The sequence below is a fragment of the Colletotrichum lupini genome, chromosome 3, assembly GCF_023278565.1.
Source record: "Colletotrichum lupini chromosome 3, complete sequence".
Classification (NCBI taxonomy): Eukaryota; Fungi; Ascomycota; class Sordariomycetes; order Glomerellales; family Glomerellaceae; genus Colletotrichum; species Colletotrichum lupini.
Genome location: NC_064676.1, coordinates 1,829,950 through 1,843,317, shown reverse-complemented (window position 1 = coordinate 1,843,317; position 13,368 = coordinate 1,829,950). Strand labels below are relative to the sequence as shown.

Genomic DNA, 13,368 nt, shown 5'->3' with positions numbered 1-13,368 from the left:
TTGGTGGTGGTCGTTCGCGCAGTTGCGTTGGAAATGATATCAATTATCGCGGGGTTCTTTAGAGGGAGGGAGGGGCGGTGTCGACATCGACAGGGCTGAAAGATTTGGCGGTAAGGTACGGGAAAACGCCACAGTTGAAAGTCGGGCGGTGTCTCGGATTTGCTCACAGACGCGCGCGCCGGGGGCGGCTGCCCGCCATTGCGAATTTGCATGTCGGGGGGTGGGATCCCAACACGGTCCACTTGCGCCTGGTATCCATCCGCAAATTGTTAAGGTTTCGCTGAAGCTGCCTGCCGCCGTTCCTTCACCGACCTTGGGGGTTCCACAGCGGGGTGTTGCTGCTGAAGAGTCACCAAAAGCCACGGGAGCGATCGGGTCGAGTATCACGGATCAGTCCGCTGGTAGAAATTCTCGCGAAGTCGAAACAAGGAATACCAGATTAGACCTACCATTTCGAGAATGAGTCCCATAGAATTCCGGTCATCTGCTCGCTGAAATTTTCTCGTCGCGCGCATCGAGAATGAAAAAGTCATTCTAAAAAATCGCTCGACGGAAGTTCTTACGATCGCGGTCAGCCTGGATGCTTTAGTGTAGTTTCAAAGCAATTTCCTATTTGGGCCATCGGCTCTGCCACGGTCAGTCTGCAACGTATCGCCATTTCCTTCTCTCCGTCGTTTACCACAGACTACATGAAGCAGAATCAAGGATAAAAGAGCGATCAAAAGGGTGTAAATTGTACTTGAATATAAAATCTGATTGGGGAATGATTGATGGACAAGAGTATTGGAAAATGCGGCCGGGAGACGAAACAGCGAAATCACGGCGAAGCTCCGCAGAATCCGGGGATAAGCGCGGGCCATTTCGCGATAACACGGGAGCTTTCCCTCTCGTCGTATTTTGTCGCATGCCGGTGCCCCACTCAAGCTACCTTACTCCTGCTCTAGGTAGTACACAGTACAGCACCTCCCACAGCTCTGCATCAGAGTCGAGACTTCCCCTTCTGAGGTGTGATGTCACCCATACCCTCCCAACACCTTCCGCCGCAGCTGTCGGTCACTGGCGCGTAAGCTCTACCCAAGTCCAGGCGACATTGTACAGCAAACTATTGATGAGGTCGAGGTACCCGCGACATGGACGTGACCGAATCATCCGAACCGACCCCTTCCTTCTCTCACCTCTTGGGCCTTCTTCTAGAGGCAATCACTGCCTACCTCCTCGTTAGAGCCCCGTTCCTTCCTGAGCTATCCTGTCCATCCACTCATCAGCGCCGGCGCCCCCTTTCCCCCAATTATATTCGCATGATAATAAACCTGCTTCTGACCTCTCTCTCTCGTCCTGGCTTCTTCTTCTTCCTGTGTATGCGTATTTGCGACGACTTCACTCGCAACCTTCTCTTCCTCTGCTTCCGCATTCTCGAGAAGTAACCAGCCCTCGACTCTCAAGGTGCTGTCACTCATACGCCGGAAACGGTCATTTGTGTCGCGCGACTAACGTTGCACCTGTTCTCCCCCTACTGTTCTTTGAGCTGGAAACCCCTCTCAGCTCGCTCTTTTGGTGAGTAGAGGTCTTCAACTTCTTTTGTCTACTCTCTTCAACATCGTGTCATATACGCCCATTGCCGGTGTCGCCCGTCTCCTTCGAGCTCGAGCTTCCATTGCCAAAATCAATTACGCGCTCATACCGTCTCTCGAGCTTATCGCTGGGGTATGATCGTCCTTCACCTTACCTCCCGACTAACTTCATTAGCCAGATATCATTGCAGAAGAAATCCCACATCATCCAACCCTCCCGGTCCAGACGAATTGCGTCTCGACCACCATGTCGTTCCTCTACCCTAGACAAGATACCCTCAAGGGATGCTTTGCGTCCCCTTTTGGCAGCCGTCCTAGCAAGGCAGCGGACACCACGGCCATGGCGAAACCTACGCGCTACCAGGCCCGCCCCGAGTTCTATGGCGCATTCTCCACCGTTGACGATGTCAAGGGCAAGGCGAAGCAGCTCAGCGCCGAGGCCACGGCCGAGTTTGAGAAGGCCAGCGCCAAGGCCCAGTCTGCGGCTGGCGGCAAGATTGAGCTGTACTCTGGAAAGTACTATGCTGCGTGCACCGTCGGTGGCCTCATGGCCTGCGTGAGTTTCCCTTGTCTTCCTAGACCTTGACTCGTCGTTGTTGTCCATGATGGGTGACCTCGTCTCCGCTCCGGGGTCCCCACAGCGGCGCCGGGGCCCGGCGCCGGGCCGCAACGAAAACTTATGAGAACCGCTCTACTAACACTAAAGGCTAGGGCTTGACGCATACCGCCGTCACTCCTCTGGACCTTGTCAAAGTGAGAAGACAAATCGACTCGAAGCTGTACCGCGGAAACTTCCAGGCTTGGGGAATGATCTTCCGAAAGGAGGGTCTCCGCGGCATCATGACCGGCTGGGGCCCGACTTTCTGGGGCTACTCCGCCCAGGGAGCTTGCAAGTACGGATTCTACGAATACTTCAAAAAGGTAAGAAGATATAAATCCACGTCGAGTCTCGCATCTCAGCCCGATGAAGGAAGCCTCGTGACTAACACGCAACTCCCAAGACCTACGCCGACCTCGCGGGCCCCGACAACGCCAAAAAGTACCAGACGATTCTCTTCCTCTCCGCCTCAGCCTCCGCCGAATTCCTCGCCGACATCGCTCTCTGCCCCTTTGAGGCTGTCAAGGTCCGCATGCAGGGTGGTATCCCGTCCCCCTATAAGGGCACCCTCGACGGCATCAGCAAGGTCACGGCTAAGGAAGGGTGGGGAGGCCTCTACAAGGGCCTGTACCCGCTCTGGGGCCGACAGATCCCCTACACCATGATGAAGTTCGCCTCCTTCGAGACCATTGTCGAGATGATGTACGCCCGCCTCCCGGGTCAAAAGTCTGACTACAGCAAGGCCGCCCAGACGGGCGTGTCGTTTGTCAGCGGTTACCTGGCAGGTATCCTCTGCGCCATCGTCTCCCACCCGGCCGATGTCATGGTCAGCAAGCTCAACGCGAACCGCGCGCAGGGCGAGGCGTTTGGTGCGGCCATGGGCAGGATCTACAAGGACATTGGATTCTCTGGCCTCTGGAACGGTCTGCCTGTCCGTATCGTCATGATTGGTACCCTGACCGGCCTCCAGTGGATGATCTACGTGAGTGGCCGTCATAATGTTATTGAAGGGAGTTGAGAACAGTGACTAACATGAGTGAACAGGACTACTTCAAGATCTTCATGGGCTTCCCCACCACCGGAGGAGCAGCTCCCCCCGCCGAGAAGAAGTAATTCAGCAGATATCATGATGGTTGGGTGAACGGAGGGTTGGGCCAGTGCAACCTGGGTTGTCCAGCTAGTATACTATGAACACTGAGGATCTCTCGAGGGAGTTCTCTTAGCTCTTACGCTATTGTAACAATGAGAGAGTCTTTTCCGCAATGACTTTTGTCTATTTTCTATTAACACCTCCCCGTCAAAGTCGTATATTCAGAGATCAAATTGCAGCATCGGGGAAGTTGAAAATATCACGCAGGTTGTTTTTGCTTTTTCTTCCCTGAGATTTTTTCCCGCTCTCTCCCCATATCTGGGTTCGCCCTCATCGCGATTCTCTTTCCTCGGCGTCACTTGGCGTTCCATCACCGGTATGTCCGTGTATAAAAAGCGATTGTTTTCCCCTTGACCTGGCTTGATTTTGGAGACGATCAAACTTGCATGGGATCCGATTTTAACGGCAAGATATAAACACCGTGCCCGTATTGTAATGCGCCTGCAAAGCTGTGATGTAACTTTCAAGCATTAAACTTGTGAGAGATCTATGATGAGGACGGGGATGATTGGGGGGGGGGGGGGGGGGGGCGAGGAATTTGATGGAAAGGAAGAAGAAGAAGACAACCCGGGTCGGAATGGGAAAGGCCCTGGAGCAAAAGACGGGAAGCGTAGATGTTATCGATTTGAACGACACCTTGAATACAAATCAGAATACTATTCCCAAGCCTCGGTCTCCCATCTAAAGCTAATGCCGACTATCAACGACCGGACTGCGTCACCTGTCTTGGACAACAACGGAATGAATGCCGTCTTGCTAGCACCCTCATCTTTCCAACAACGAAAAGAAAGAAATGACTCAACGTGGCCTGAGGTTTTGGCCTTCAAGTTTAAGCTTCACGTTTGGGTTTGTCTCAACGTGTCATATGAAGGATAGCATCGTGTCAAAAGGTGCCAAACCCACACGATGTGAAATAGCACAGTCAAACCAGTCAACTCAGTGCACCAGGTGATAATGCTGACCGACTTGTCAGAATAGTCATACATGGCACTAGAAAACATTAGTTCCAACAGCAAAACGTAGTAACGAGAAAAAGGCCAGGCCCGGACGCCGGCGACGCCGGGGCGGGATACCACTCCACCTGCAGAGCGACTTAGCCGTCCGAACTTAGGCGCGGGGGACGCTCCGGCAGTCGTGCGCCGGCACCGGTAAAGGTCTCTCTGCAGTTGGATGGATGAGACTTCTGAAGCCTGACCATCTGTGCGCGGCCTCTGAAGAGTCGAGACTGCCCGAGTCTTGCTAAGCAGAATTTAGAGCGTTGAGTCGAAGAGTAAAGAGCAATAATTCGTCATTTCACAGTGCTTGGGCGGCAGTGGGGGAAATGGCACCGAGGGATGCAGAGCATGACGTCCATGTCTTCCAGAAGTTCGTGGGAATCGGGCCGGTACGGGACCGTGTGGAGGACGCTGACCTACCAGAAAACGCCAGTGTGCTGCACATCGTGGATGATGGAGCGCGGGTGGTTCTAGAGGTGGCATCTGCGAATCGGTTGGCTGTGACACCCTACCTAATGGTAGTGCCTGTTGGCCAAAGATGTCCGATGGATTAAGCCAAGTAAGCCAAGGTACGCCACGAGCGAGGCACAACGAAGATAGCTCAAGACACAATAGCTAAGTGGCGCTGACGTTGAACGTATGCCTTTCCCCTCGGCCGCACTAGCCTTCCATAAACAATGCAATGTCTCCCGAAGTTGCTTTCCGTTCGGGGGCTTTTCGTCGAAAAGTGACGAGGGGCTCTTGGGGTCCGCTCATGGATGATACCTGTTATGACTGCGGAGTTGTTGAGGAGGTGAGGGTTTGGGAGTGAGCGTTCAGGATGGGTCGTGATGGAGTGGTTTCGATCGGACATGGATGCGACGAAGGTGCAGTGAAGAAGCGAGTGGGTGTAATGCTGATTGGCAACGTTAATGGGGCATTCTGTCGGTGTCGAGCGGATATCCCCCGCATAGATGCTGGCCAGGTACAATAGCGTTCCCCATGCCTGGTGGGAGGGACATACTGGAGCAAGGGGGAGCGAACAGCAGCAGATCGACAGAGCTTTGCTCCACTGCTGTGTTTGTGAAAAGACTCGGCGTGTGTCGGAGGGGAAAGACGAGAGGCATGTCTTAAGATGGACCGAATAAGCACGGGAGGTGAGTTGACGAATGAGCTCGGGTCCAGCAGCGTGGATGAAGGTGACAACGGCGTCGTCCCCCGTCCAGCTAGACACGGAATCGGACCAGTAGCGTCGAGCCGTCGATCCTCTCACACCAACCGCGATGCAACAATGTCTTTCGGGGTGGCTGCACCGCACCAAGGGATCCAACACGGCGGAGAGGCATGTGTACATAGGGGTTTTTGAGGTAGTCGTTTGTGGCCCTGGCCTGGCATGACAGGTCAACCAGCTGTTCATTGGCGCTCGTTCTCGCCCGTTGTTGTGAATCTGCCATCTTCAGGTAGGGCGGGTTACGTTGCGTTGGAGTGTAATTCGCAACTCGCAACCTGTGTGTGAGAGAGAGGGGTCATGTCTGGGTTACCTACCGAGCCGCTCCTGTGCGAGTCGCATGCTGTTGCGGCAAGGCCTCGAAGCAGGGAACGAGGAGCCGAAAAAAAAAAAAAAACGCTACAGGGACTCTGGCAGTTCATCAGGCCAAGGTTGCTGGCCGTGTCAAGAGGAGGTTGCAGAAAGCCTGTCCTGGACGATGTCCGTCTCATCGATCGTCGAGAAGACGGCAGTCTGCAACACCAACGACTCAGGAAGAACGCCTCTTTTTCCGGGGTGCGGGGACAAATTCAGACTTGAAGTCGGCAGCTAAGGCGTTGTAGTTTGTAGACTATGGGTAGATGTGTAAGCCGTCGGGTGCTTTTTCCCACCAAATAAAAGGCCTTGGAGAGCGCCCTCATCCCCGATTGAGCAACCGGCGTTTGAGGGGCAACAAAGCTTCGGTTGGTCTAGGGCGGCTAGGTTTGATGGGTAGAAAGCAAGAGACTGACTAACAATGACTGAATTAGCAATGCGCTGCCCGGTTACCCTTGAGACTGGATGTTTGGGTGTTTGGACGGATAGTTCAGCAGAGTTCCAGATACTCTTCGTGACCACACGACTTCGGAGACATGCCGGGAAGGGATAGTCGGGCCTGACAAGCCATGTTTGTACCCGAAGCGCCTGTGTTCGGAGCTGTCTGGTTTGGACATTATTGGCAGCTAGGCCGAGCGACTCTCGGTCCCCACGTAGCGTGTATACCTCGGGTGCTGGTGTGCCGCAGGCCGCCAAAGGAGCTCGGATACAAGAAAGCGAATGAGTTGCTGAGGCCGTGTCGGCGATGGTGACGGGCGGTCGTCTGTTGTTCAGAATTAGGGGTCGTGATCTATTGACAACTTGACGTGCAAAGTCTAAGCAAAACGGCATGTTGAGCGCAGATCCTCGCCAGCGGCGGTCGTTGGATCGAAAACGGGAGCTATTAATTATATAGCAGCAGGCCTCCAGGCTGGAGGACGTCAATATCGGGACCCAATCAAGGGCGCGTTGTACGTGAGGGTGCCATCAACAATCTTGAAACCTAGGACAGCAGCCGGGCGAGACAGATGAAGGAAGCAGGATGTCTACTGTGTACTGCGTAGGTGAGGGTGAGGGTCAGGCCGATAGCGAGCGCTACGAATAGACAAAGCTGGACAGGCAGAACGGACGAGACCAGGAAAGAGGACCCAACGGCCAGCCAAGGGTAGCGTTCCAGCGGACCGTCGTGTCGGGGCGTAGCAGGCGTGGCGGACAGGTAACGATGAGGGCGACGGGGTTCCTCTGGTGGTTCTTCCGGGTCGGGTGAGGATGCGGCCTTTTGTCTCACAGTTCAGATAATCAGTCCGCTGGTGGCGTTGTTCCCACAGCGAGTTGAACAGTGGTGGGTGAGGTAAGCGGAGAAGTATTCCGGGCTCATGTATGTAGGTATCGTATTTCCATCAAAAGGGTGCGTGGAGGTACAGGGATCGTTTTGAACCGTCTCGATACACGGGCGGTCGTATTGATTCCCATTTCCTGCCCATGGTCTACCTACTCCGCCGGAAGCTGAATGACGGATGGGCGCTGGGTGTATTCTGTACAGTGGAGAGTACGGATAGGTACGCCAGAGAGAACCCGACAAGCAGGATGCTGGGTGCTGGGCGAACCGTGATCGAATCGACAGGGACCTTGCCGTACATAGCCCTGGCCGTCCTGGTGTCTGGTCGCCAGTGGGTCAAAGTGCGGGGAGCGAGGGTGCTCACATGGCAGGCTGTTGAGTGCTCCGTGCCTTGGTGTTGGTCAGCAAGGCGGTTGGGCGTGACGGACGAGTTGGTGGAAACTGGGCAAGGATGGAAAGGACCACTTGAAAGGTACTTTCAACGCTATCAGAAACAGCCTCTCGTGAGAGTACTAGCTAGCCGTGAGCTGTCAATGAAGGGTTCGAAGAAGAGGTCGTATCCATCTATACAGTACGTGAGCAGGAAGACCAATAACAGTCATTATACCTCGTAATAGATAGGTAGTCCGCAGTGAGAGGAGGCTCAGGCTTGCGGATGGCTCCCGCCTGGGCAAAAAGGCTCTTGCAGCAAAGAATGCCTCGCCCTATGGTGGAACATGCTATGGAAGGGTTGTTCTGCATGCTGTTGTGTGAAAGAGGCTGAGCTTGTCTTTTGCCCAGGCTGGCTTGGCTGCGGTGTAATCGTCTTGCGTACGAAGTATATGCCATGCCAAAGTTACTCGGGGGGAGAGAGGAAGCCTGGCCAATCCGTAGTTAGATGATGCGTGCTGGCGTCCTGCAGAACATTGCTCTATCCCACCATGTCCAGGTCGGGTCATGCTAGGGGAAGAGACGCGGCTGGCGAACAGTACGTCGCATGTCTCAGTTCAGGGGGGGCATTCCGGGGCCATTATCGAGTTGCCAGAGAGACAAGACGGATGTGGAAGTCAGCTGGGGACAAGTTGGACCAGGAAACATGTCGTCTGACACACAGAGTGCAGTCAGTTTCACGAAGGTGATGGAATGCAGATGTTGATGAAGACTGAAAAGAGGAGGTACGTACGGATAGGTATCGCCGGTACGTATTCGCAAGGGAAGTACCTAAGGTACCTAGAATGCTGAAGCCGACAGGACGGGCAGGAGACGACAACCTAGAGACAGCCGTCGGTCGCAATCGGGTAAAGTGTTAGTGTCGCCAGTCACATTGGAGTCGCAGGCAGTTTCCCCTCCCACCTGCTATTCGCCTCGTTGTTTGGAAGCGTCGCCAGGAACACCCAGCCCTTCATCCTCGCCTCTTCGCACCTAACCTTCAGCCTTGATTCATTGACAACGTTGGTTGCGCGCTGTCTCTCACCTGGGCTTGACGACGGTCAGAAACCGAGCCCGGCAGGTGTGAGAGCAGTGCACCTTAGAGAGGGGAAGAAGAAGAAGAAGAGAGATAGCGTCATATCGGCCGTTATCTCCGTCCGTCGTCCGTGGGCTCAGTTTTGTCGGGTCTACCTTACCGTGTGTCAACCTGCCAATCCGTAAGTCCACCTACCTAAGGAATATGCGATCCACTCGCAGTCCACCAAGGGCTAACAGTACGTATCTTGAGTAATGTGCGACTGAGGTGTGGTCCTGCCTTTTTCTTGCCTTCCTCTCTTCTTGTCTTTCTGCCTTGAAGCCTTCGCACCTTCGTCTTCGTGCCTTGGTCGGATCACGGGTCTCCAACCTCTTCCAATTGCTGCCCGCCATCAGTACCCAAGGTACGTATGTGGGTACGTAGTTATGGTAAGGTATTCGTACCTATCTAAGGTACCAGGTAAGGTAGTGCATCCGTAAGGTCAGAAAAGGACTTACAAGTCTTCTTCTGGAGGCATCCTTTTATCCGTCCTCGTCACTTTTCTCCTCATTCCTCCGCTTGTCCCCCAATCGCTTATCCAACAGTGACAAAGTACCCCGTACCTACCTCACCACTGACCACCAGCAAGAGGAAAAACCAAAAGAAGAAGAAGAAAATACTTACTCCTCCGTCTGGGAAGCAAAAAGACGCCAAACTTGCTCCAGCCTCTCCATGCCACCCCCTGGTCGGAAACCCCATGTCTGGCCTGTCTAGCCCTGCACTCGAGAACGAACTAGCCCCCTTTCTGTGCACTGCAACCCTTCGATTCCTTCCACCGACCTCCACCTTCCCTCCACTGACACCGTCAGGTTGTGGGTTGTCCAGGTGGGGCCCCCTCGTCCTCGGTGTCCTCCCCACCACTCGCAGTCAGCCATTAACAAAAGTCACCTTCTTTTCCGTATGTACTTGCGTACCACCACTTGCAGTAGTCGCTCCCGGCGCCGTGTGTCCATGGTCTCCTCCGTACCTTAGCTCGCAATCAAGTTCGCAGACTCCCGTCACTCAGCTCTCCTGCGAATGCAGTACACTAGCTAAGTATCCATAAGGTACGGCTCTGGCCTGTTGCCTGCCCTACTGGCTGAGAGTGAGAGGTGCAGCGTGCCCTGTCACCCATCGTCTGCCCGTCTGTCTGTCTGTCGCTGTCGCGTCCTGCCACTGCGTGCCCAATCCAGGCTCTCCAACCCACAACCTCGCCTCCATCCTCCTTGTTACTTACGCCTATCAACCCCAGGACCCCAAGTCTAACGTCCAAATCCCGCCCAGGGCTCCTCAGTCTTTTACCTTGTTCTCACCCACCCAGCTGCTAGGTACCGCAGACTACGCCTCTTACCAATCCTCCCTTCCTCTTCTTCATCCACTTCCCACATTGTCCCTCATCATCATCATCCTACTCCTCCTCTTTCTGCTGCCAACACGGCTGGTTTGAGAGTCTGCGTCCTGGCAAATGCTGCTTCCACCACCGTTGCCCGCATCCAATCTTCCCTGACACCTCTCGTCCCTCTCTCTTCCCACCCTGCTTCCACAGACCACCCGTATCTTCGGCCGAATCACCGAGGGAAACGACCCCTACTCCTCTGCGCCACAATCGCGCGCATCTCTCGAATCTCCTCGGATACACGATAATACCTCTCTCCGCACCTTTTCCACTGTGTATCCTTCATCACGACGTCAATTGTCCATCGCATGGTACATTTCGCCATATTTGCGCGGCCGCCGTGAGCTTGTCACGCCCAGACATCACCCTTTAAGCCAAATCCACGACCCCGAGTCGCCAACATGGCTGGTTTCTTCAACAAACTGAAGAGCGCGGGCAATGTGCGTTTCCTCTACTCTCGTCATTTCTTTGACTACGCTCTGCTCATTGCTTGCTCTGAAATTCTCTTTCTTCTCTGCTGTGCTTTTGCTGTTGCTGCTGCTCGCGCGTTCTTCAGGCTGACAGACCTCGTCCTTCACAGACCACCTCGAGTCCAACAAGTAAAGATGTCCCGAGCAAAAAGGTCAAGGAGGAGCCAGCACCGGAGCTCACTCCTCTGGAAAAGATGCTGCAAAATGCTGGTCCATTGAGGGAAGACGGGACTGACAAGTTCTTCGGTCTGGAGAATGTAAGTTTTCGAAGCCACACCCGGCCTAGCGACTGCCTTTCCCGAGACAACGAATGCTGACTGAACTGGTAGTTTGGTAATACTTGGTAAGCGATGCTGTCATCACCACATCGTCTCTCATTTGCTGACGTGTCTGTAGTTATTGCAACTCGATTGTTCAAGCATTGTTCTATTCAGAATCCTTCCGAGACCACGTCGTCAAGTACCCCACACTATCACCTACCGATACCCCGAACGGAACTCGACCAAAGGTGAATGTGACGATCCGACCGCCAGTCGCGAAAGAGCCCCCGAATACGCCCGGAGCGAAACAGAAAGGCCTGAGTGCATCGGAATCAATGAAGCGCAGGCAGGCCATCACGGCGGGAATGCCACCCCCAGGAGCGCCGGGCATACGACCTGAGGACAAGCCTGATTCGCCAGAGTACAAGAAGAAACATGCCATGATCAAGGGCCCCATCCTCGAGCTGGCACAAGAGAATCCCTCCGCTTACGGCATGGAAGAATGCACCTTCACCGGTCTCAAGGACATCTTTCAGGCCCTTATCGAGAGCAATACTAGGACAGGCGTGTTGAGTCCACAGCGATTCCTGGAAATTTTCAAACGAGACAACGAGATGTTTCGGAACTCAATGCACCAGGATGCTCACGAGTTCTACGGTCTCGTATTGAACGATGTCATCTCCAACGTGGAAGCGAATGCCAAACGAATTCAAGAGCGACAGGCCGAGAACAAAGACGGACTTATCCAGTCAGTGGAGAACGCTCTTGGCGCGACTAGTTTGATAAACCGACCAGTGAATGGCGTGGGATCCCCAGGAACCGGCTGGGTTCATGATATCTTTGAGGGTGTATTGACCTCGGAAACCAAATGTTTGACCTGCGAAACAGCTTCGCAAAGAGATGAGACGTTCCTGGACTTGTCCATCGACCTGGAGGAGCATTCATCAGTCACGTCTTGCCTGCGTAAATTTTCCGCCGAGGAGATGTTGTGTGAGCGCAACAAATTCCACTGCGACCATTGTGGTGGGCTGCAAGAGGCTGAGAAGCGGATGAAGATTAAGCGTTTACCAAAGGTTCTCGCGTTGCACCTGAAACGATTCAAGTATACCGAGGATTACAGTCGACTGCAGAAGCTCTTCCATCGGGTCGTCTACCCGTACCATCTACGCATGTTCAACACCACCGACGACGCTGAAGATCCCGATCGACTCTATGAACTATACGCTGTTGTTGTTCATATTGGCGGAAACGCCTATCACGGCCACTACGTATCAGTGATCAAGACGAAAGATCGGGGTTGGGTCCTGTTCGATGACGAGATGGTGGAACCGGTTGACAAACATTTCGTGCGGAACTTCTTTGGGGATAAGCCTGGCATGGCATGCGCATATGTCCTCTTCTACCAAGAAACCACCTTTGAGAAGGTACAAGCTGAGATGGAGGCCGAGGGTCTGGAAGAGGTCAAAATTGCCAGCGAGGCCGCTAATGTTGCTCATGAAAATGGCCAACCAAACGGTACGACACCACTTTCGAAACAGTTTACGCAGCCAGTCAGTCCCATTGAGGAACGAGAGCCGCTGCCCAGTCTGGCACATGCACAGACAGCCCCAGGCAAGGTGGATGTTCCGCCATCCGAGAAGCTTCATACCCCTGTGATAGATACACCGGCTACTCCTGCTGTCCCCCCTATTCCATCAAGCCTCGCCAGATCAAACACTGGCGCCAAGGCAGACAAGTCCAAAGAAGACAAGAAGCGGGAGAAGAAGGAGCTTGAGGCAGCGGACAAGGCCAGAAAACAAGCTGAGAAAGAGCAGGAAAAGCTCAAAGACAAGGAACACCGAGAGAGTATGGCTAGGGCCAGAACAGCTCATGCACGAGAAGCAGAAGATATGTGCAGAGCAATCAAGGCCAGCATGCAATCGGCTGAAGGAGACAAGAAGAAGGAGTCGTCAAGCTCAGGCAGTTTCCTCAACCGATCCAGCCGGGCAAGCAAATCAATGAGCAGGAAGAGTTTCGGATTCCTCAGCAAAGATAAGGACAAGGCTGAATCACATCAGTCATCTGAGAATGGGCATGCTACTCCAGAGGGGGTGCCGACTCAACCTGAGAAGCCCAAAGAACTGAGGGAGAGATTCAGTTTCAACCTCGGCCGGAAGAAGAGCGGTAATCTTCTGTCATGAGGTGGCGCATGAGGTTCTAACGATTCATCTGAAGATTTTGGTATTTGACAGTACATACAGCAAAAAAAGGGGTGAAGAGCAGGATCCTGTACGATGTACAACCCACGCGCCCAGCGTTTGGTGCGCATCTTATCCATCGGCCGCATGGTCGTTTAGGGGATTGAGGAGGTGGCGGCATGCGCAGATACCCAGGCATGGAGTGGTTTGCTTGGATAATACTTTTCTCACTTAATGATGCAAAAGAGGATATGTTGTGATGAAGGCATCTTGAGCGTTAGTTACTTTCTCCTGGCACCTACTTCATCGGACTGTATGATAGCGCTAGTTGTGGTCAACAAAAGACGGTACAAAGCACGTAAGGGCAGAAAGGCTCTCTCGAGTTCTACTACTCGGTTTGAAACAACGCA

At 53.7% G+C, this 13,368-nt stretch overlaps 4 protein-coding genes across 4 annotated transcripts; 3 read left to right on the top strand and 1 right to left on the bottom strand.

Moving 5' to 3' along the window:
- Positions 1-1,130: 1,130 nt before the first annotated feature.
- On the top strand, positions 1,131-1,424 carry CLUP02_05293 (uncharacterized protein; the record flags this gene model as incomplete). Its single annotated transcript, XM_049284301.1, has 1 exon — positions 1,131-1,424. The coding sequence occupies one exon, from the start codon at positions 1,131-1,133 to the stop codon at positions 1,422-1,424; it is 294 nt and encodes a 97-aa protein (XP_049141444.1).
- Positions 1,425-1,818: 394 nt separating this feature from the next.
- CLUP02_05292 (uncharacterized protein) lies at positions 1,819-3,282 on the top strand (the record flags this gene model as incomplete). The annotated part of the gene is made up of 4 exons (XM_049284300.1): positions 1,819-2,127; positions 2,283-2,492; positions 2,573-3,151; positions 3,214-3,282. 4 exons carry the CDS (start codon positions 1,819-1,821, stop codon positions 3,280-3,282), a joined length of 1,167 nt encoding a protein of 388 aa, XP_049141443.1.
- A 413-nt stretch (positions 3,283-3,695) lies between these two features.
- On the bottom strand, positions 3,696-7,795 carry CLUP02_05291 (uncharacterized protein; the record flags this gene model as incomplete). The annotated part of the gene is made up of 16 exons (XM_049284299.1): positions 3,696-3,760; positions 3,884-3,955; positions 4,041-4,153; positions 4,223-4,558; positions 4,617-4,822; positions 4,925-5,519; positions 5,584-5,799; positions 5,839-5,848; positions 5,931-6,034; positions 6,097-6,109; positions 6,172-6,755; positions 6,809-6,900; positions 6,972-7,137; positions 7,346-7,507; positions 7,558-7,709; positions 7,769-7,795. The coding sequence occupies 16 exons, from the start codon at positions 7,793-7,795 to the stop codon at positions 3,696-3,698; spliced, it is 2,913 nt and encodes a 970-aa protein (XP_049141442.1).
- Positions 7,796-10,452: 2,657 nt separating this feature from the next.
- Positions 10,453-12,961, top strand: CLUP02_05290 (ubiquitin carboxyl-terminal hydrolase; the record flags this gene model as incomplete). The annotated part of the gene is made up of 4 exons (XM_049284298.1): positions 10,453-10,491; positions 10,632-10,778; positions 10,851-10,864; positions 10,918-12,961. 4 exons carry the CDS (start codon positions 10,453-10,455, stop codon positions 12,959-12,961), a joined length of 2,244 nt encoding a protein of 747 aa, XP_049141441.1.
- Between the last annotated feature and the right edge of the window lie 407 nt (positions 12,962-13,368).